We start from the raw sequence: 22,081 nt of genomic DNA on the forward strand, positions 1-22,081 counted from the left end.
GTATGACTGAACGTTGGGATTTGCTTAACACATGCTTAACTCACTTTTACAGGGAAAAAGAGAGACAGGAGATGAAGCAAGAGCAAGCTTCAGCTGATATCATTGTAATTCAAGCTTTAACCTGTGTTTTGCTCCAACATTATTACACTTGACAAAAGAAGCCATTCGAATCACAGGTTAATGTTGATAATCAAAAATAAACATGAAAGAACAGTAATGAGAGATGTTTAAAGTGATTTATGTAAATTACCTGTGTAATAAGGCATGGCAAAGCAGGTCCTCTCTGTTGAAAATACCTCCAAGCACATACTAAGAGAGCACATTAGCTACGGCTGAAAAAACATGTACTAAAGGGAAATTGACTGTGTTCGGGGAAGGCTAGAGAAAGCGAGAGAGGGAGACTATTCATGCTTTTGTTTGCCTGCCTAAGACACACTTCCTGTGTGCCTTTTGAATGTTCAAATCAGAGATTTGACTTTTCTCACAAAAATGATGTCAGTCTCCCTGTTCTTCAAAGCCTTTGTTATGACCAACTCAAAGACATAAACCCATCATACTCTATGCTGGACACCTCTGAGATGTTCACTCTTGCTGTATTAATTAAAAAGAAACCACACGTTTTAAAACCCTCTGGATCCACGCACATATTAAAAAAAAAAAAAGCAGACTCTTTGTGCTAGTTGTCAACTTAAGTTTTCTGTTGCCTAGATACACGGTGGAAGTGCAATAATTCTAGGTATGTGGGTCAACAAAGAGTGAATAATAGTGTGGTTTCCCCAGTTATCTTACATCGACCTCAAGATTTCAAAATTGATAAAGTTCCTCTCTCTTTCTATAGATACACTATCAACAGCACTCTCAACAACACAAACTGCTCTGTATTCACTAATACATGGTTAGTGTGGCTCGCTAAGCTACATCAAGGTCAGACTTGGTCAAACGCTTTCTCTTCTGTAATGTTGTGTCGTCCTCATAGCATTTGCTTAAAAGCAGATATGACTAAACCATTACAGCAAATATAGCCATTGCTGCACTCGCGGTTGATTAAATTGCACAGAAAATCATTACTAGTCTGTAAAAGGCATTTATTTTATATGTGACTATTGTATGGATCCTGGGGTAGTAGCGTGTGGAATTAAAGATAAGGCAGTTTTGCGTCGGTGTGTTTGCCTATAGAAGCCTTTGGTGATTTGGCAATAATCCCGAGAATGTATGGCAAATACGGGGGGCATTGTATTTTAATGTGATTGATGTTATTATCTCGACTAGATTAGGGACTAATAGTCGTTTATGAGACCCTCGCACTTGACTCAAAAAAGTCAAAAGAAGTTCAGCACTCTGAAAAAGGCCAAACAAAAATTTTGCTATGACTCGTGCGTCATTTGATGATGGGACTTAAAGAGATTTCTCTCCTAATCTGATATAGGGGAGGAAAATCTACATATATTTATTTTATGTATTATACATTATGTATATGACTCACCGTATCTGTCAGAGTTAATGACATTAAAATACATTAAACTGCTGAGCTGGGTTTTTAAAAACGACACAAAAAAATTTACCCACAGTTCAAAAATACATTAAGGCTGCGGTGCTGTGTTGCTCGGATGCCAGACTTATAATGACTAAGGATTGTAATATAGGTAGACGGTTAAAAATATACGTTTTATCACTTACGAGTTCAGTTCCGTTACACTTCTTTGGAAAACCCCTCTTTCGGCGTTTTGAGTTCATTGAAGAGTTGGTTTTGTGAGATGGTACCATCTAGTGACGAAATTTTTATACTACTCCGCTAAAACCTGTATATTGCAGAGGACAGATAGACAGATTTAGAGGAAAAACACAGGAAAAGTATGGGATTCTATGCCTTGCTAAATGGCTCGAAACATTCTTCATACAGCGCAGTAAGCGGTAAGTCAAAGTACCTCGCCCATTAAACTGACAAGTTTGAGTATTACTGCAATCTTAGTCTCGCCTCATTACAGTGTTAAATGAGATAGCCTGAAGAGTCAGTTCCACCTTATCTATCTCTTTATCCCTTAGGCGAGAGAGAGAGAGCGGATACGTTTTTGGACATACTTAATTTAAAGGCAGCAACTTTTAAACGAGAAAATACAGTTGGCTATTTAACCCAATATGTATTGCCTGTTCACCTCAAAAAAAACTTAACGTTGAAAAATATTGTCAGAATGATGAAATATTGTCTTTGGGATTATTCGAAAGATCTTTAGATGAAACATATTTGTCATACTATCACTAAAAGATATTCTTACTTTAGCAATGTACTATCAAATGCTATATATAGACTGCATATTAAATGGCAATAAGGTCAGCTCAGATTAGTTTATAATTTATTTAAAAAGTTTTATCCACTGTGAGCTTGTAGAGACAGCATTTAACAGGAGACCTGTCATCTTATGATCTTATGAATTATGGAATTTACAGTGAACTAAAGCAGGGTTGGTGAAAGAGAGCCCTACAGTAAAGGAAGTCTTGAAATATATATTATTCACTGCCTAGTTTCATCTTTTCATGGTTTTGTAATTTTTGATGTGTCATTTAACTTGATTGGAAGTTAAGATGAAAAAGTCAAGATGTAGAATCATCATAAGTATTTTTGTTTTGTCTGTGCCAGCCTAAGAGTGGGCAGTTGTATTGCTTTCTCTGACGTGTTGTAGTTAGTCTGCCTAATCCTATTTTCAGGCCTGTTTTGATTACCTGTCTGACACTCGCTGCTTCATTGAGGAGACAGAGCAAGAATATGATATAATATTGGCAAGGCACATACCAAAAACCACCATTTGTTTTTCTGATCTTTTATTTAAGACGAAGCCTTGTTAAGTGAAAGAAAGAGTAAGTACAATTGAATGTTTTGAAAAAGGAGAACACAGAGAGCAGCAATTAAGGCCTTTTCATTTTTTTTTTTCCAAAGTGATTCACTTCAATGACAGAAATAAAGATAATTCCACTGAATTTTTTGCCTTTGCTGTTCACTCAAACAACATCCTTTTTATATGTTTATCTTTTGCTTTCACTTTTTTCCGGCCCAAGTCTTGCCGTGTTAATTCAGCATAATTCTAATATTTCTATATTTACTACGTATTCCTTGTTGGCACTCGCTTTTCTCAACAGCAGGCTAATTGCCCTTTCATTAATAACTGCCAGACAGTCTGCTTGAACAGGTGAGACCAAGAAGTAACAAGTCTGAACTCAGTTAGTAATAATGGGATTTAAAACAAAGCCTGCAAGTGAACAGTGTCAGCAAACAAGAGCAAATATGTGTTTTGATCAAGTGAAAAGTCAAGCTACCTGCAAAGGAAAGTGGTTCGATGGTTTGCCAGTATCGTACGTTACATCATCAGGAAACAGAGCAGCAATATAGAAAAAAACAAATTTGCATGTTCATATTTTTGAGCAACGTGTACTGCTCTATCTAGGCTGATTAATGCAAATGGAAACCAACGCTGCGAGCGCAGCATCATAAAAATGAAAGCGGATCCCCACACAATTGCTACCAAAAGGTCATTGGAGGCCAGTTCCAAAAGGCATTAGAGGGACTGATGTTGATTTACCGGTGTGTGAAATGACGCCATAAGCATTTTCCCTTCGAGTGGCTCAACGACAACGAAAGAAGAGAAATCATTTCAATGGTACATGGCTTATGAGTTGTGAGAGCCCCTCTTTGCATCATATCCATCCCTCTCTTTTAAAGTCGTGCCGAAAAAAAAAGAGTTCGGATGGCCAGATTTGAGGTCTCTGCCTTAGCAGACCGTTGTCTTCTGTCTCTCTCTTCAGTCTTTCTCATTATGCTCCTTTCAATGATTTCTCTACCAGAGATAAGGGGGTGAGGATTTTTGCCATTGTTCGCAGCAAATGTTGTCTATTTTCTCACACTACCGCCCACATCTTTCTTTCTTTAGTTGTTTCTTTTTTCTCTCATTTCACAACATTTCAAAACAAGTTCCTTTATCAAATTGATAATTACGAATCATTAAGGCTACAGCCACCACATTGCTTTATTTTCAGTGCACATAATTTAGCAAAAAAAAAAAAAAAAATTCTGATTCAATGTCTTCACGGATCACCCTCTTTTATGGCAGAGCTTAAATGAATTATTACTTGTTTTCAGGGTTCCAGTTTATGGCAGTCCTCAGCTCCCATATGTTTCTCACTAATATGCATTCAACATAATGTGCAATTCAGCTGTCTCTGTGTTTGACAAAACACTGACATGATGCACCAGAGCCAATGTGCATATTATGAATGAAGAATGAAAACAGTAACTATGCTCTGACTTGTCTGTTTCATTATTAGTTCATTTTTTCCCCTCCCTTACTCTCTCTTATTAATGAAGACTAAATGGAGTGGGGTTTTTTTTCTGGTTACAGATTCTCTGCAGTAAGTGACACACACACACCTTTGGAAAAAGCTTTTTTCATTAGTGGTTTAATGCTCCTTTTGTTTGTTGTCTCAGCCTTCTGCGATGTAGACACTCTTTTCATTTGACTGTACTGACTGTATGAGAAATCAGAGCACTGCACAAGCAAAGGTCATCACCATCAACTTTTGGAATCTGGGAAGAACAGAAAGAGAACTGTTTTCTCTAGTTTGAGTCTTTGTATTCTCTGAGACAATAATGAAAAGAAATCCGTGCACAAGTCGATTGCCAAAGAATTTTACAATCGGTAAACCAGAATACGATGCAGGCAAATTCTCAGTTTACTTACTTTTTTTCTGAAGACTTAAGGACATATAATTAATGTGAGAAACAAGTATGTAATTTAATTGAATTAAATATATCATTCTGTATGATAAGGGCAATGATGACATTTGAATTATCCAGTGTTTTGTTCCACCTACAGGCAAAAGAGGATGAAAGAAGACAGATTGCTATGCAAATCTGATTTTGCTGCAGATCAGTAATTAGTCTGAGAAGTATTTCCTCACTGTGGGTCATGTTGTTTTGTCATCATTCAAAGCTGTATGGTGCCCTCTACTGGTCAAAGTTGTTGGCATCACTCCCACTCAACATACAATCAAAGAGCGTATTAGCACTCAAAACCAACAATGAAACAGCAATCCACAAATACATGGGAAGAAATCTCTTGAAAATCTATTAAATGTGTTCTATGTAAAATAAAAGAGTAGCCTACATTTAACAGTTCTATGTTAACACTTAAGTTAACTTGAACTCTGTTTCTCATAAATAAACTCTATCAGCACTGTAGTAACTAACATGTAACGTGTCACTGATCTAACAAAATTAACAAAATTAACAAAAAATCTCTCACAAAAAGAAAAGGTGTGTAATCGTCAGCTTATTATTTCACACAATACGGGTTTACAGTGAAACAGCTTTTCTTACTAATCACTGTGTTTGGAACATTTCATATGAATTCAGAATCTTTATTTTGTAATGTTGACCATGATTTGACAGGATATTTGGTGCATGAAGGATACGTGTAGAATCTGAATGGTGTTAACTTTTCTCTCTAATGTTAGAATTTTGCTTTTTTTTGGTTAAAAAATAAAATTAACAATTCAATTATAAATCAAACTTTTCATGTGTCAATAAAGAAAGAAAAAATGAATAATAAACTATGTGGATTAGGAGAGTAAGTAGAGATCACAAAAGAGTCAAAAAAAGATTCTTCAGAAATGTCACTGCTTTATTCTTTAATATATCATTATGCTGTTTTTCACGTTTAATACTGTCCTTTTTGGTTGCTGTTGCCAGCATAATTACACCTCAGCTTGGAAATTAATTAAGTCCAAGTGGAGCTTGCATATTGTCAAGGATGATTATCTTACTTATATGAATTTACATATTAATAATCATCAGCACTGTGTGTGTGTGTAAAATTGGCTTGATCCCCGTGAATAACGATGTATAATCCTGATTCTGAATATCAGAATTGCCATTAATAAAGGCCCTTAATTTGACCAGTGTACCAACAATTCGTACTGTTGTATGAGTAAATTGTTGCATTTTATAATATAATTTGTAATGTATTTGTTCATCTACTGGGATAAATTACATTTTGAAAAGTTTAACGGGTGTTAAGCTGCTAGAAGTATAAACTTCAGTCTAGCTTGGAAGAACCATCCCTAGACATGCGAGTCATTTGCTCAAAGAATGAAATGAATTTTTTTTTTTTTTTTTGTATTTTTAGAGATATTGTGACCCCAAGCCTAAGTCGCCATACTAACAGGTCACTTTTTCAGTTGCAAACAAATTTAATTTACTTTCACAAACAAAACAAATGATCAACTTTTCAAATATATTGTTTCAAAATTGTCAATTGAAAGTACTTTGTCATCAGTATTAGCAAAGCTTTCTAGTGTTAAATAGTTTTGTATTTTCAGCAGATTCTCTTAAGCACAAACTCGGCCGCTCTGATTGGCTGCCGCTCTGACAGGTCTTTTGTCTCTGTGTCCTGTCCTCCCTGGTTCCTATGCACAGACAAAAAATAACTGCCAATAGCTGATGGAAATCTGCCTGCCTTGGCACTATTGAGGTTCGGAGTTTTCCATTTTACAGGCCACCAATTTTGGAATTCTCGAAAGACTAAAAGAGGTATGTTTTTAATTTCACTTTGAGAAAACTGCTAAATATAGTTTGTTACATTTGTTTGTGACTTTTCTAAAGATGATGTTAGATGAACCAGGTACATATGTATGTGCCGTTTGTCAGTTATGTCTGTTGGCTTGAGTGAGCGTCCACTGATGTAAAATCTGAGAATGAAGTTAAATTATCACAAGTGCTCAGATTTTAGTTCTAGTGTAATTTAAATAAATATATGTGTTACAAACTTTAGTCCATCAGTATCAAAGAATAAAAAATACTCTGAATTTTTGAACATATACAAATTTTTATATAACATATCTGGCTCCAGAATTCGTAATGTATTGTCATCTGATATTCGAACAAAATTAAATATGAAATTCTCTTTTGGGTATTTTCCATTAATTTACCCCAACTCTCAGAGAAGTGACACAGCATATGGTTAGTTGTCAGTTATCCGAACAATGTTGGAATTCAGAAAACCATACATCATTTGGAGCGTTTATCTTAAAGCGGCTGTAGAAAGACTGGAACGAGGTGTCCTTTGATTGACAGAAATCAGTTGTGATGTGAAAAAGCTGCACAACTGGAAAGGTAAAATGCGGGTGTATTAAACACAAGCTTGATTCTCTCTCTGTCAGTTACCATAGGTGCACAATGTACAGCTTTATGGGTGGAGGATTGTTCTGTGCAGGAGTGGGCAACATACTCCTTGTGGTTTCTACAGCAACCGATTACTGGATGCAGTACCGCCAATCTAGCGGCTACATGCACCAGGGCCTGTGGCGCTATTGTATGCCTGGGAAATGCATGATGCACACAGACAGCATTGGTGAGAAAATGTCTTTGCTAAATTGTGATTACCAAAAAAAAGAAAGAAAAAAATAGCATGCTTTAGTATGATAGGTGTAGATTGTGAAATGTTCACATGTCAAAACTTGTCCTGTTTTCCCTTACGACAGCATACTGGGATGCTACCAGGGCTTTCATGATCCTTGCTATTTTGGCTTGCTTCTTTGGGCTCATCATTGGCGTAATGGCTTTCATCAATTACTCTTCCTTTGATGGCTTTGATAAAACCTTTGCTGCTGGCATTCTCTATTTCATTTCATGTGAGTGCCCTCAATTTTCTCGTGTCTTCTCCCAGACTCTTTGAAATTGAAGTATATTCAACAGGCTATAAAGTTACCAGTACAGATGTGAAGTTCCATCCTAATACTAATATGTCACCAGTCACATTTAATGTTTTATTGTGGGAAGCACACTCTCACAAAAAAAAAGACATTCTCACATATACATTGAGTATATTAGAGGATCACATTTATCAAACGCTCTTTCAGTGCTGTGTTACCACGTGTCTGATTGTATTGCATTTTCTGCTGTTTTCCAGGCTTCTTTGTGCTGCTGGCCATGGCAGTTTACACTGGAGTGACTGTGAATTACTATGGTAAACGATACGGCAACTGGCGGTTCTCCTGGTCATATATAATGGGCTGGGTGTCCGTCGTGCTCACATTTTTTTCAGGTATGGTGCTTTCAAGGATTGACTTTGATATAAGGACAGGTTTCAGTGCTATGCAAAACAAGATGTATTCAGGCAGTAGCACAGTCAAAGCATGTCGCTCCTTCTATAGCGAGTCTTGTCAAATAGGTGGTCTTTCTGTGCATCTAGACGACACTTGAATCTGTACAACACAGCACGCACCATAAAAGTGCAAAGGTTAAAAGGTCTTCTCCTGTCTTTACAGGTATATTCTACATGTGTGCCTACCGGATGCATGAACCCAGAAGTGCTAACACCCGTTGATCCATTCATTTTGAATGTGAACCATCATGTAAACCCTGGTCCTGCGATTTTCCAGCTGTCATTTATTGTTTATTTCACAAATAATGAATATCGGACAAAATAAATGACTGATAAAAAAAAAAACTGTTACAGAAGGCATTTTATGTTAGATGCACATCCAAATAATTTTAGTTATATAAGGATTACAACTTAATGAACTTTTTTAAGAAAACACCATAGAGAGAGAGGCATTCATTTTGAAAGAAGAAAAAAAAAAAAAAAACAGTGACTCATACTCTTTAAATTGTGAAATAAAATTATTTATTGTTAACATCTGATATGACAGGGTGATGTGCAGAAAATAACCCATTAGCCGTCACACGACTCCACTGAAGAACATCATGCAGCTCCAACCAGCTGTTTAGCAAGAGTAACTTGAAATAAATGCCCACAGGAGATAAAGTTATTCCTTTTTGTCCTTTGTAATACATCTGCTGTAATGTATAAACTCACAACTTTCACAAGGCAGTGCTTTATACTATGCATTTTAGGAACATGCCACCAAGGAAAAACAGAGTAGCTACATTAGGGTGAAGGAGCATGGAAAATGCCATCATTTTAGTCAACCTCCTCAATGGTTGGGCCAGAGGATCCTCCTCCAGGTGCACCTCCAGCTCCTGGGAATCCTCCTGGCATGCCCTCAGGCATCCCTCCGGGCATGCCGCCAGCACTCTGGTAAAGTTTGGTGATGATGGGGTTACACACCTTCTCCAGTTCCTTCTGCTGGTGCTCAAACTCATCTTTCTCAGCGGTCTGCGTAAGGACAACAGTCAAATAAGTTTCACAAACGTTCAAAAACACAAACCAAACATGAGTTACACATGGTAATAATCCAGTCAGGGACTGCTGAACAAACTGAACTAATACCTGGTTCTTGTCAAGCCAGCTGATGACCTCGTTGCACTTGTCCAGGATCTTCTGCTTGTCCTCATCACTGATTTTGCCCTTCAGCTTCTCGTCCTCCACAGTAGACTTCATGTTAAAGGCGTACGACTCAAGGCCGTTTTTAGCAGCCACTTTTTCACGCTGTACGTCATCCTCAGCCTTATACCTCTCTGCCTCCTGCACCATGCGCTCAATGTCCTCCTTACTGAGACGACCTGAAAGCAAAAGTACAAACCACCGCTTCATATTTTGCCTTTAAATGTTGCGAACGGAGACAGGAGAGGAGATGAAGAAGGCTGAGGTACCTTTGTCATTGGTGATGGTAATCTTGTTCTCCTTGCCAGTGCTCTTGTCCACAGCAGACACGTTCATGATGCCGTTGGCATCGATGTCAAAGGTGACTTCAATCTGAGGCACACCTCGAGGTGCGGGCGGAATGCCTGTCAGCTCGAATTTCCCCAGCAAGTTGTTGTCCTTGGTCATGGCTCTTTCACCTTCATAGACCTGGACAGAGTAAAAAAAAAACCAAACATTTAAGTCCATGCTTCATTTTATAAGAATAATGATAGTAATGGCAATCATTACTACTTCATACTGTTAACATGAAAAAGTAACTACTTCAGGCCTTCCAACCTGAAAAAAAATTTTTAGATTATGCTGATTTGATCTAGTGTTCATTCCCTCACCTGAATGAGCACACCAGGCTGGTTGTCTGAATAGGTGGTGAAGGTCTGTGTCTGCTTGGTTGGGATGGTAGTGTTACGTTTGATTAGAATGGTCATGACCCCGCCAGCTGTCTCAATGCCCAGGGACAGAGGGGTGACGTCCAGCAACAAGAGATCCTGTACGTTCTCTGACTTATCCCCTGACAAAATGGCTGCCTGCACAGCTGTGCAACAGGATAAAAAAAAAAAAAAGTCACTGCTATGTGCTAAAAATCAACCTAGTCTGCAGGGATGCAATTTCTGTAACGTTCTACACAGAATATAGAATTTGCAGTTCTTAGTGACTGGTTACATGTTTAAATACCTGCGCCATACGCAACAGCCTCATCCGGGTTTATGCTCTTGTTGAGTTCTTTCCCATTGAAGAAGTCCTGTAGGAGCTTCTGGATCTTGGGAATACGTGTGGAGCCGCCTACAAGTACAATGTCATGGATCTGGGACTTGTCCAGTTTGGCATCGCGGAGGGACTTCTCAACGGGGTCCAGGGTCCCACGGAACAAGTCTGCATTTAGCTCTTCAAAACGAGCTCTCGTGATGGAGGTGTAGAAGTCAATACCCTCGTACAGGGAGTCGATTTCGATGCTGGCCTGAGTGCTGGAGGACAGGGTGCGCTTGGCTCTCTCGCAGGCTGTGCGCAGGCGACGCACGGCCCTCTTGTTGTCGCTGATGTCCTTCTTGTATTTGCGCTTGAACTCTGAGATGAAGTGATTGACCATGCGGTTGTCAAAGTCCTCTCCACCCAGGTGGGTGTCACCAGCGGTGGACTTGACTTCAAAGATGCCATCTTCGATGGTGAGGATGGACACATCAAAAGTGCCCCCACCAAGGTCAAAGATTAGAACATTTCTCTCTGAACCAACCTTTTTTAAAAGTAAAAGACAGAAATTAATACAATGGATTAGAAATGACACTAACAGAGTGCTTAAACACATCTACTTATATTTACATGTTTCACCATAATGCATGAATGCAACACCATAATTTCACTGAGTGAAAACTCACTTTCTTGTCCAGGCCATAGGCAATAGCAGCTGCTGTGGGTTCATTGATTATTCTCAGAACATTCAGGCCAGAGATGGTCCCAGCATCCTTTGTGGCCTGACGCTGAGAATCGTTGAAGTAAGCAGGCACTGTAATAACAGCATTAGTAACACTCTGTGGGGGGAAAAAGAAAAATAATTATATAATTATTTTCAGCCAAGTATATACTGAGAGAATACACAGCTATGCCTCAATTTAAATTCTTATATTCACATTATTGTGCAAATTTATGTCTTTTTATCGTTTGACTAAGTTTGACTACATTCTGAGCATAGCTTAATTTGTTTTAAGATGTCATTGAAAAAGAAAAAAAAAAAAAAAGTAGGCTCACCTTTCCTAGATAAGCCTCTGCAATCTCCTTCATCTTGACAAGCACCATCGAGGAGATTTCCTCAGGATAGAAGGCCTTAGTCTCTCCTTTGTATTCAACTTGAACTTTTGGTCGAGAGGAGTCATTGATGACTGTGAATGGCCAGTGCTTCATGTCGGACTGAACGACTGCATCATCAAACCGCCTTCCGATAAGCCTCTTGGCATCTAAAACAAATAAAAGAAACGCGATCAGACATTGACCATACATCACAATGTTAAATTTATGTGATCGTTTGACAGGGCTGTAACAAATGCCCTTTATCTTGACACAAAGAAACTGCTGTCTTACCAAAGACTGTGTTGGTGGGATTCATTGCAACTTGATTCTTTGCAGCATCACCGATCAATCTCTCAGTGTCTGTGAAGGCAACGTAACTGGGCGTGGTCCTGTTACCCTGGTCATTGGCAATGATCTCCACTTTACCATGCTGGAAAACCCCTACACAGGAGTAGGTGGTCCCCAGGTCAATTCCAACTGCTGGTCCCTTTGACATGGTTTCTGGTGACGGAGAGAAAAGAAATGTACAATATATTTCTTAAAACAGTGGCACAATGCTGACCTCTACTGGTACGAGAACTCAAAAAAATTTGGCCTACACCATTTAAACAAGAAGCACAAATTGTGTGTACAGATCCTCAGGATGTAGGCTAGGGAAACCATTCCTCAATGGCTTGAACGGCATTGTCTATTTCTGAGCATGCAGTCACAGTTTTAGAATTTAGTCACTCTCTCTTTACTCACTAGATGTCAGCTGAATTAACTGTACTCATACACACCATGAGCACCTGTTCACAAGTCTACAGGGCAGACCATCTGCCAGTGTATGAAGGGGTGCTGAGCTCTTTGACGTCTACTCTGCTTGGCTCGGGCCATTTAGGCCATATTTGGAAGTCCACACTCCCAAACTCCATCCTAACGCATTTCTGTCAACCCGGAAAGCACACTGAAGTTTAGCTACGCCAGTTTCCTTTGCATTTCTGAAAAATATTTTACAGACAGTAACAACAAAACAGCAGACATCAAATGTTTCATAGCCACGTTTTAATTAGCATCATAATAGCCAAACGGTGAAACTGTACACAGTTCGGGCTATTTCTGTAATTTCTGGAAAGTTCATGGGCGACTTGCCAAATGCATTGCTATTCACCGCAATTACATTGCATAAGACGCAAAGGGAGTGCCTCCTTGGACTACTTTGGAAGAGAATCATTTTCTAGAACGTTCTGTACCGCCTCATCCACAGATTCCAGACGCCGAACAGAACAACCAACCTACTAACCTCGGTTGATTTCGCACATGCCAGATCAGGCATGCGACTTTCGGGAGCATTCTGTTGCCTCTTCGTAAAAAAAAGGGCATTGTTAATACTAACGTTGTTTTTCAGCGATACGATATCAGAAGAACTATCATTTTAGCCAGCTAACGGCTTTCCAGTGTAGCTGCGACAGGCATTATCTCAAACACTTCGCCTAACTGCGAATAGCAGCCCTGTCTGCACCAGCTGCGATATTTGATACTGGGGTATACAATACAGCACGCGAGAGATAGACATCATACGTGCATCACCACACGACTAGTCATATCTCTTCCAGCCTAAATAACTCATTAACTACATGCTACCGACCGAAATATTAATTTAACGCATCATTTGCGAGTCACAAATGATAACGTTGCACTAATGTAAATTTCTCCCTCCTTAAAAACATTAAAGACCGTTTTCTGCTTTTGGTATTTTTAAGTACCTCGTTTGGTCTCTTTTACTGTTGCTGCAAGGGTATCTAATGTCTAGCTTTCCCATTGAAGAAATGCAATTTAACTCTTACCTGTTTATTATGTCGTGCCCACACTAGCACCTGGAACCCTCCAGATAACTCTGCACGTACTTCTTACTTGCTGTCTATATCAAAACTGCAGCGCCCAACTCCTGTGAAACCTCTTAAAGAAAATCGTGGAACAGTCGAGAACATGGAATGGTCGATAGAGCCAATCAAATACCAGCAGTCACACCAGCTATGTGGGGAAACCAATAAGAATTCAGAGCGGATGAGGATAACACAAATAATTAAAATATTAGAACTTCTTATTAAAACAGTCTGGAAGCAGCATTTTAAATGAATCATTCAGCCGTTGTGTAAGGAAATCTTTCTTTAAGGTGCAGTCTCTGGATCTGCACAGTTGAACTAAAAAAGCAGCACAGTTTAATTGCCAAAATGATTCTTCTCCAAACCCATACGAACTGAAGCATGCCGTGGGGATACGTGAGCAGTGACAGCGTTTTACAGTATAACGTTACGGAGGTGACACTGGAGGTGTTTTATCTGAAACAAGGTGCACAAACAGTGAGTACAGTTAACCTGAAGTGAGACATTCAACCACCCAGTGGCGCTCGAGTTAGTTTATTTTCAGAGGAATTTTATAATGCCTTATCAACCCAACGGCCCAATCAAACATTTTATGAGTTACTTAAATTTATTAATAAAAAATATGATGATGATGATGTCACTGAATTACTGGAAAACAAATGTTAAAAATAAACAGTGGAGTTTCTGTGACTTTTCTTACATTCCATATATGTTCTTTAAATTTTTATTTTTATTATTTACTTATTTATTTTGACAAATTAGGATATGTGTTTTTAGAGAGTACAAAGTACCAAAGTACAGAATGAACATTCAACAGGGTAAGACTCCAATTTACACCATTTAATCTGGGTGTTCAGTGGAAGTCTCCTGTGATTCCCTTGGATTGTGGCTGGGTTTTGATTTCAGGTTTTTTGTTTTGTTTTGTTTTGTTTTGTTTTGTTTTGTTTTGTTTTGTTTTGTTTTGTTTTGTTTTGTTTTGTTGGAATCAAAGTGTAGGGCTACATCTAATAAAAGCAACAAATTTGTTGGGTTTTATTCTCTTAGTTCAGAATACAGTCACAGAGTAACAGCTGCACATAATTGCAGTACACAGTTGTAGTTCATTCCCCTTTGTGTGTTGTGGGATTGTTGCCCTAGTGGCTTCAGCTCCCCTCTAAAGGGCATAAAGGGATAAAAGGTTTAACTAGATGAACTAGGGCGGCGATGGAATAGATAAATGATTTTACAGTTGGCACAGAATATGGATCATCATCATTGCCATGTTACTTACACCATAGATGTGCGCACACTGAAACTTAATCACTATACCCCTTTTCCCGAAGGAAAAAATCAATTCACTGACAAAGGGACACAGAGATCGTTTGGTGGGTGTGATAATGTCTGATATGAAGAGAAGTAAAGAAGAAAACAAACACACCCTTTTGAACCAAATAGTGTTGAGAGGAGGAGTTCATTTCTGTTGTGATCTAATTTGAACAGCTAAAGAGTCAGTCAGCATAGTACTGTAATATTTTATGATTAACAATAACCATTGTACATGTCCTGGAACGAACCCTAGGGTGGTTGGTCCTTTTAGGTTCAGATGTAGAATTGTCATTGCCTCCACATAGGTTTATCTCTACATCAACAGCTGAGAGGATCTGTTGATTATGTGCCATCGAACACTATGTATAAAATTCAACACAGTGCAGTTCAGGTAGGCTTTTGTTGGTTCTAGTCTCTTGGGTTTACCGTGATGACTCACTGCTAAGGTGGGATACACCATACACAAAAAAACAGTTGGATGTTTTTGAAAAGGCATCAGTTTCACTGACATAGGAGAAGGCATTCTATGTATCAAATCCCAAGGGTGTTAAAAATACATGTATGCGATTATGAAACACATTCATCATCAGACAACAGTCTTTATGACTATAACAAGCTACTGTAGTTACCATGCAAACATATTTTGTTCAAAGTAAACATGGACCTCTCAGACATTTAAGAACCTTTATATAATGTCCTTAGGGTCAGTTAGAAGTTTTAAGTGAACACGTGAGGATTAAAAATAGTTTTCCCTAGTTGCCACTTTACTTTTTCCCATAGATTCCTCTGCCTGTTTTTGACTTCCTCAGAGAACAGCAATTTGTACAATGCCATACCAGCCCATGCTTCCCGATGTAAAAAATGAACCTTTAATATGCCAGTAATGTGCTGTTAAAAGCCTGCAGTGAAAAGGTCTGCCCTTTCAGTACTTCAGTACGCTTTCAGTGAGTTTTCTGTGACACTTCCCAACAGCATATTACACTACATTGACGTAGACCAGTGTTAATTGCAAGTTCTCAAGCCACAAAACAGAGGTAAAAGTCAGAGACCACAACTTAAGTAAAGCTTTAAATTTAGTATATATGTCACTAAATGAAGATAGATAGATAGATAGATAGATAGATAGATAGATAGATAGATAGATAGATAGATAGATAGACAGACAGACAGACAGACAGATAGATAGATAAAAAATGAATATAGATAGATAGATACATACATACATACATACATACATACATAGACAAATAAATAGCTATGTTTAACCTGAAGGAATTTAGAGCATAGTGCCCTCCACAGCTTCTCATATTTGAATTTTCTGGGGAGCATGTGCTAATGGCAGTAAATAAAAGTGAGTATATATATACTTGTACTATACTCAAGTAAATAATTTTTTTGAGTACCTATACATTTCCTCTTTTTAAATTTAAACATGTATCTTTTTATATTTCATACTTTTAGCTCCAGTAGGCTCCGTACATTTTTAGTCCTGTCTCTTGGGTAATATTCTAGCTTGACATAAATTTTCACAAACCTTTACAAGTTTGGGGAAATGGCAAATCTGAGAAGCTGTCAGTTTGTCACTTTGTGTTGATTTTTTGTGGACAGAAAACACATAGTTAATACAACATATTTAAAATATAGAGCAAGATTTCGTTGCGTATTGTATCAGTTGTCCTTAACTGGTTTCATGTTGCTGTCCTCTTTGTGATATTCCCTATCACGCCCTTTTACTCAACAGACCACCTGCATAAATAGAGGCACGTGGAGAGATAGGAAATTACACCAAGAGAAGGAGAAGAGATACATCCAGCCTGAAGGATTTAGCCTCTTCAAGGTAAGAGGGTGTAGCTGTACTTTTGTTAAATTCTTTGGCTTATGGCAATAATAAAATTAGATTTGATCATTTCGCTATACCACTGATGTACCCATATTGTAAATATTTTGAAAAACATATGTATTTCCAATACAAGTACTAGAATATTCTGAAACTGGTTATCCAATTTATGAATGTTTAATTTTACAGGGTCTTTTTCATCTGTTAAATTCTACGAGCTATACTGCCATTTTTTGTCATGGATATTAATTCAGAATTTAAGAATTTGGAGTTTGGAGTTTTTGCTTGTTTTTCAAACCTTTGCATGTGTCCTTTCAGATAGAATAAAATGTGGTTAGTCGTACTGCTTTGCCACTTTGGCCTGATCCTACATTGTGGAGCACAAACAGGTTTATCTGTGTGTAGCTTTGACTCTACCTTCAGACAACCAGGTCTGTGATTTCAGCTTTAAGAAATTATGTATTTTGTCCATTCAACAAACCTTTCCTTTTCTGTAGCTAAAAATTGTCCATACCTTTTTTAAATTAACAAATTGCTATTCAATGCAGTACACTAATTATTCCTCTATCCATCTGTCCTTCAGATAATTCTGACATCACAGTAACATGTGGCACTGAGTATATGTATCTGAGCATCCTGCTGTGCCCTGTCTATTTTGGAGGATACAATGAGTCTTTGATGGCCCTTAATGCAAAGTTTCAACAATCAGAGTGTCATGGAACTGCTGACTGGACAGTCAGTCCACCTGTCTTGAAATTCAATTTCTCTATCAACGAGAACACAATAAATTTCTGTGCCAACACATTAGAGGTATGATGATTGAAATACATTAATTTGCGTGGAGATTTGTGTGATCTAACATTAGACGATATCGCTAATCGCCCCTTACGTTAAAGATGTGATCCGCACTGGTATGGTAAAATTGCCTAAGGAGCAATTCAAACCGTGTCTGTGTCTTTGTCCTGGAACAGATAACAAATGAAATAGGATCTGGTCAATTCTCAGACTTCTCCAACATCCAGTTTGTTAACATTTCTGGGCTCATCAATTCCTGGGATCCCAGTACTACCACTATCACTTACCGCCAAGAGCTAATGTACAAGTTCTCCTGCCGATATCCATTGCAATATGTGGTCAACAACACAGAAGTTAGCGTGTGAGTCCTAAGTCAAGTGTAATGTCTATGAATTTCCATTTGCTGTTTTAAAGCTGTTTTGAACAGATGACCACTGGAAAGAAAAATGCATCAACATTTCTCTTTTTGTAAACAGATCTGGGGTGAGTCTTGCTGTTAAAGACAACAATGGCAGTTTCATCAGCACCCTCAGTATGAGGCTGTTCACTGTAAGTCTGTTTTCTGTATTTGTGTCTTAGCATTCAGTGGCATGTAAACACACACACACATGAAGCATTTATAAACTTCTCTCTTTTTTCCCCAAAGGACGAGCAGTACACACAAGCACTCCAAATACCTGAGACTGGGCTGCAACTGAAGACTCGAATATTTGTTCAGGTCAAAGCCACTAATCTCACTAACAGGTACCAGCACTACTGAACGCATCATCCTTAAAATGCAATTAATAAATCAATACCAATTTTGCAAGTTTCTCACTCTCATTTGTTTTTAAAGGTTTAATGTCCTGCTTGATCGCTGCTACGCCACAACAAGTCCCATCCCATCAAACAGCACTTCCTATGATCTTTTTGTTGGGTGAGCTGATAATAAAAGGAGTTAAAAAAAAAAGGCTAGACTGGGGGGTATCTTTTTACCATGAGTCTTGAGTGAAAGTCTGTGGTCGTATTGTTTTGACCAGGTGTAACCGCGATGGCCAAACGGTGATTGAATGGAACGGAGTGGCTCAGGAGGCTCACTTCTCTTTTGAGGCCTTCCGCTTTGTGGAGCACAAGAACTTAAGTGTCTCCACTTTCTACCTTCATTGTGTTACCCGACTCTGTGAGAACTCCACCTGTGCTTCAATGATCCCGGTAAATAACATAAGCCAGAACATCTGACGCCAACCAGCAAATGTTTCAATAAAAGTGAACGGCTGGCTCAGACCGCTGAAATGTTCAAATGGAGGGATTTCCTTTTGCCTTACAGAGCTGTCCAGCAAGGAGAAGGAGGGAGGCACCATTTGCAGATTCACCTGATGCAACGACTGTCTCTGCTGGTCCGATCAAGACACGAGTAGACAACGGTGAGAGAGTGCAACCAAAGTGCCGGTCACCAATTCATACCAAAGTAACCACTGTAATGATCAGTCCACAGTGGTGTTAACAGATTCACCATTTCAGTGAAAGTGCCTAATTATCTATAATATGATTTTCGCTGCTCTCCCATATTCACTCCTTAGGTGCTCCGTTGACTGCAGAGGCACAAAGTAAGAAAAACTTTCTCGACAATTAAATTGATGACTAAAACTCTCTCTCTTTTTTTGTTTTTAGAAAGAGATACAAACTAATTAATATAAATGTGGAAATACAAAAACCAAGTTAATATGTATATTTAGCTATACTTTTATTTAACTGCTATTGTTACTCTATGTATTTATTTATTTATTTAACTGTACCTATGTATTTAACTATATTTAACTGTATAACATATATTGCCTTGCAAGTTGGCTTTGTACGTACTGGACAGAGCTGCCATTAAAAATATGTCCATCTCTTATCAAACATTAATGAGATTGAAATAACAATAGAAATAATCCAGAGACATTGCATTCCCTCTGTTTTTTTCAAGTTTTAAACATTTTCCCCCTTTTTAGACAGCTCCGTGGAGACCCGAAGTAACAGTTCTCTGGTGGGAGTTGCTGTGGCTACGGGAGTGTTGTGTGTCCTCTGTATTGCAATGGCAACATTCATTGGTATCCTCTTCAAACGACGGAGGATACTCATCCACTGAATGAGGCAGTGGTCCAACATGAGTTATGAACTTTCTGATTCAATCTCAAAAGGGAATCCCCACAAATCTCTGTGGTGTTTTACAGGTGTAGATGGGAGCTATCTTAATTGTTCATATTCATCCATGTATGATTTCCACTTAAAAGAGATCTTCAGATGGACTTAAAGAAGGCGTATGTCAATAAGTATCAACTTCGCTGTCTGCTCTTTGCTATGGAAATATATGTACCTCCACATCCTTTAATCACAGAACAAAAATATTGCATGCAACAGAGTGATGTAGCCTAATAGAGCTTACTTTAGTTGTCTCAAATGTACATATCGCACTTATTACTTAATGAATGGACAAGTAAAATTTTTTGTTAAAATTATGTTTCCTTTTTGTGTGCATGTGCCTTGTGTAATATTAAACTGCTTGAGCAATAACAAGACTTTTCTGTGAGAGTGTTTCTTTTCTATTGCTATGTACCTGCAATGCCTCTATCCTATCTGTGTCTACTATCAATCTCAAGAACATGGGCAATGCATATGTGTAATGAAGATGCATATTGAAGATGCAAATTTCAGGAGAGTTCTATACTCTGTACAGGAAACATAGAATCCTACTCTTTCTTTAAAAGACCAGATCACACAATGTGGAGAATTTTTCATAGTCCACAACAGTGAGTTTTTCATATGCCAGTTCATTTTATGTGCTTGTCAGGTCATCATGATAACTATAAATCATAGGGCTAATCAATTGAGTTTCGTATTCATCATTGACAAGGAATTGAGTCTTCATTGTGTCTACAAAAGTATAATTCAAAGTCCCTAAAATGAGGTCACCATTTCATGAGGGAACATGAAGACACCATTACCTTAAAAAATTTCAGGTTTCAAGATACTCATGGACTGTATCGAGGACAAGGTTATTCTTGCAGTTGAGCAATGTGTAAATAGATGAATGAAACGTTTGCTATGTAATACATGGATGTGTTGAAATTTAAGAAGCCAACAATAATGTGATATATTCATTTATAGTTCAGTGGACTTTCCTGGAATCTTGCTTGTTGCTGCTGAAGAAACAACCCATTCAACTGTGCCAGAAAAAGAAAGGGCACAGTATTGAGTAGAAAGGACTGACTTTCTATGAACTAAAAAAAAGTAGTGTTAACATTGGTAGTGTTATCAGATAGTCCTAAACACTACCAGTGGATTACACAAAGAAATACCTCAGGGCTCTTGTGTAAAAATTCTTTTTGTTGCTTTATTACTTTTCTCTGTTTGGAAGCAAAGCATTTCTTGTCACTTTAGGTTTAACAGATGAACTCAAAGATTAACACAATTCTTAAAGTGACTTGTCTGTAAGGATAAACACTTAAATTTTCACGTAATCAATGAATGCATGAAAAACAGAATGTCATTGTGAGTATTCACACAACACTAAAAACCTTTTAAGACAAACATCAGCTAGACTGCATTACCAAACTCTATTAAATAATATTGAATACAAATAAAATGAGTTTGTCTTAACTCCATGGTATGGGTGTACCTGCTCTTTATAAATGTTGAGGGAAATGGGGAGCCCAGTGTTCAACCACAGTCTTTTAAAACAGTGAAGATGGTGGTTGAGCCGCTCTGCATTGATACCTTCCATTAGCTCTGTACTTCTGCATGTTTAATCAGAGTCGTGGAGTTTATGAGGAACAAACACTGTCTCCACAAGTTGTTCTGCAGCCATAATTTAGGTATATGGTTGTAGATAAACTATATACATAAGAAACCTCATCAGATACTTCATCATCACTCAGTAAAGCTCGGGCAGTTGACATATTTATAGTAAGTATTAAATCTGGTCAGTCGACAGTTTTAAATTTGCCTAAATTGTTTCAAAATTGATAAAGCCTAAAGACCTTTGAAAAGCAAATAATTGTTTTTGAAAGTGGCGTGTGGAATATTATCCATTCCTTTGACAAAAGCTTATCAGTGAGAGTGTGTAATCTGCACCTTACAAAATACCCAGAGGGCTCTTTGACACCCTCGCAGGGACAGAGGTGAAAGTACATGATGTAATGTGTGTTTTATGCTCTAGGTGGGGCTAGAGACAGTCAGTTCCCAGTGTTTTCAGCAAGAAGAGATTTGGCATACAGACTATGCTGTCACCTGTGATGAAGAATCCACTGAGCCCAATGCATGATCTAACTACGATTGAGAACATGATCCTGATCACATTTATCACCTCTCAGGACCTCATCTACAAAACAGTCATTGTTCATAGTCCACCTCATTCTCCAGAACTGTGCCCCTGCGCCAGTGTAATTTGTCTCATGATACAATAAAGCTTTGGAGAAAAAAAAGGTTATACTGTATGAAATACAGTCTATTGAGCTACTTTTTCAGTGTTTAAAAAGGAAAAGAACAAGAAGTAACAGAGCCTTTGGAGGTAATCGTTACTCTCAATCTTAAATCCTGTATTTATTTATAGTCCCTTACAGAGCTCAAGACCCCTGTAACTGTCATTTTAAACAGATATCGAAACATAAAGTATTGACTGAGCATAAGTTCTTACTCCATTTAAAATGTATTTCATACCATACAAATAACATTAAGTTGTCATGTCTAAATACTGGAAACATGCCATCTGGTATGATATAATATAAAACATACTTACATAATCTTATTTACTGGAAGATAAGTATGAGAGATATTTGCATTTATGGTTTTGTACATAAACATTTAAACGCTGGTCTCTGACATGC

At 38.0% G+C, this 22,081-nt stretch overlaps 3 protein-coding genes across 3 annotated transcripts; 2 read left to right on the forward strand and 1 right to left on the reverse strand.

Annotated features, from left to right (window-relative positions):
• The first annotated feature begins 7,222 nt into the window (after positions 1-7,222).
• Positions 7,223-8,372, forward strand: lim2.3 (lens intrinsic membrane protein 2.3). Its single transcript, XM_030778486.1, has 4 exons — positions 7,223-7,397; positions 7,528-7,677; positions 7,956-8,090; positions 8,314-8,372. The coding sequence occupies exons 1-4, from the start codon at positions 7,223-7,225 to the stop codon at positions 8,370-8,372; spliced, it is 519 nt and encodes a 172-aa protein (XP_030634346.1).
• Positions 8,373-8,889: 517 nt separating this feature from the next.
• Positions 8,890-13,324, reverse strand: hspa8b (heat shock protein family A (Hsp70) member 8b). Its single transcript, XM_030777620.1, has 9 exons — positions 13,259-13,324; positions 11,724-11,933; positions 11,394-11,599; positions 11,024-11,176; positions 10,326-10,881; positions 9,983-10,185; positions 9,602-9,800; positions 9,279-9,511; positions 8,890-9,164 (listed from the first exon to the last, which is right to left on the reverse strand). Exons 2-9 carry the CDS (start codon positions 11,926-11,928, stop codon positions 8,970-8,972), a joined length of 1,950 nt encoding a protein of 649 aa, XP_030633480.1. The 5' UTR covers positions 11,929-11,933; positions 13,259-13,324; the 3' UTR covers positions 8,890-8,969.
• A 3,443-nt stretch (positions 13,325-16,767) lies between these two features.
• On the forward strand, positions 16,768-19,344 carry LOC115815129 (zona pellucida-like domain-containing protein 1). The gene is made up of 10 exons (XM_030778093.1): positions 16,768-16,870; positions 17,023-17,249; positions 17,411-17,595; positions 17,711-17,783; positions 17,881-17,978; positions 18,070-18,150; positions 18,254-18,425; positions 18,541-18,637; positions 18,794-18,820; positions 19,208-19,344. Exons 1-10 carry the CDS (start codon positions 16,768-16,770, stop codon positions 19,342-19,344), a joined length of 1,200 nt encoding a protein of 399 aa, XP_030633953.1.
• The last annotated feature ends 2,737 nt before the right edge of the window (positions 19,345-22,081 follow it).

The sequence above is a fragment of the Chanos chanos genome, chromosome 6 (genome assembly GCF_902362185.1).
Source record: "Chanos chanos chromosome 6, fChaCha1.1, whole genome shotgun sequence".
Taxonomy (NCBI): domain Eukaryota; kingdom Metazoa; phylum Chordata; class Actinopteri; order Gonorynchiformes; family Chanidae; genus Chanos; species Chanos chanos.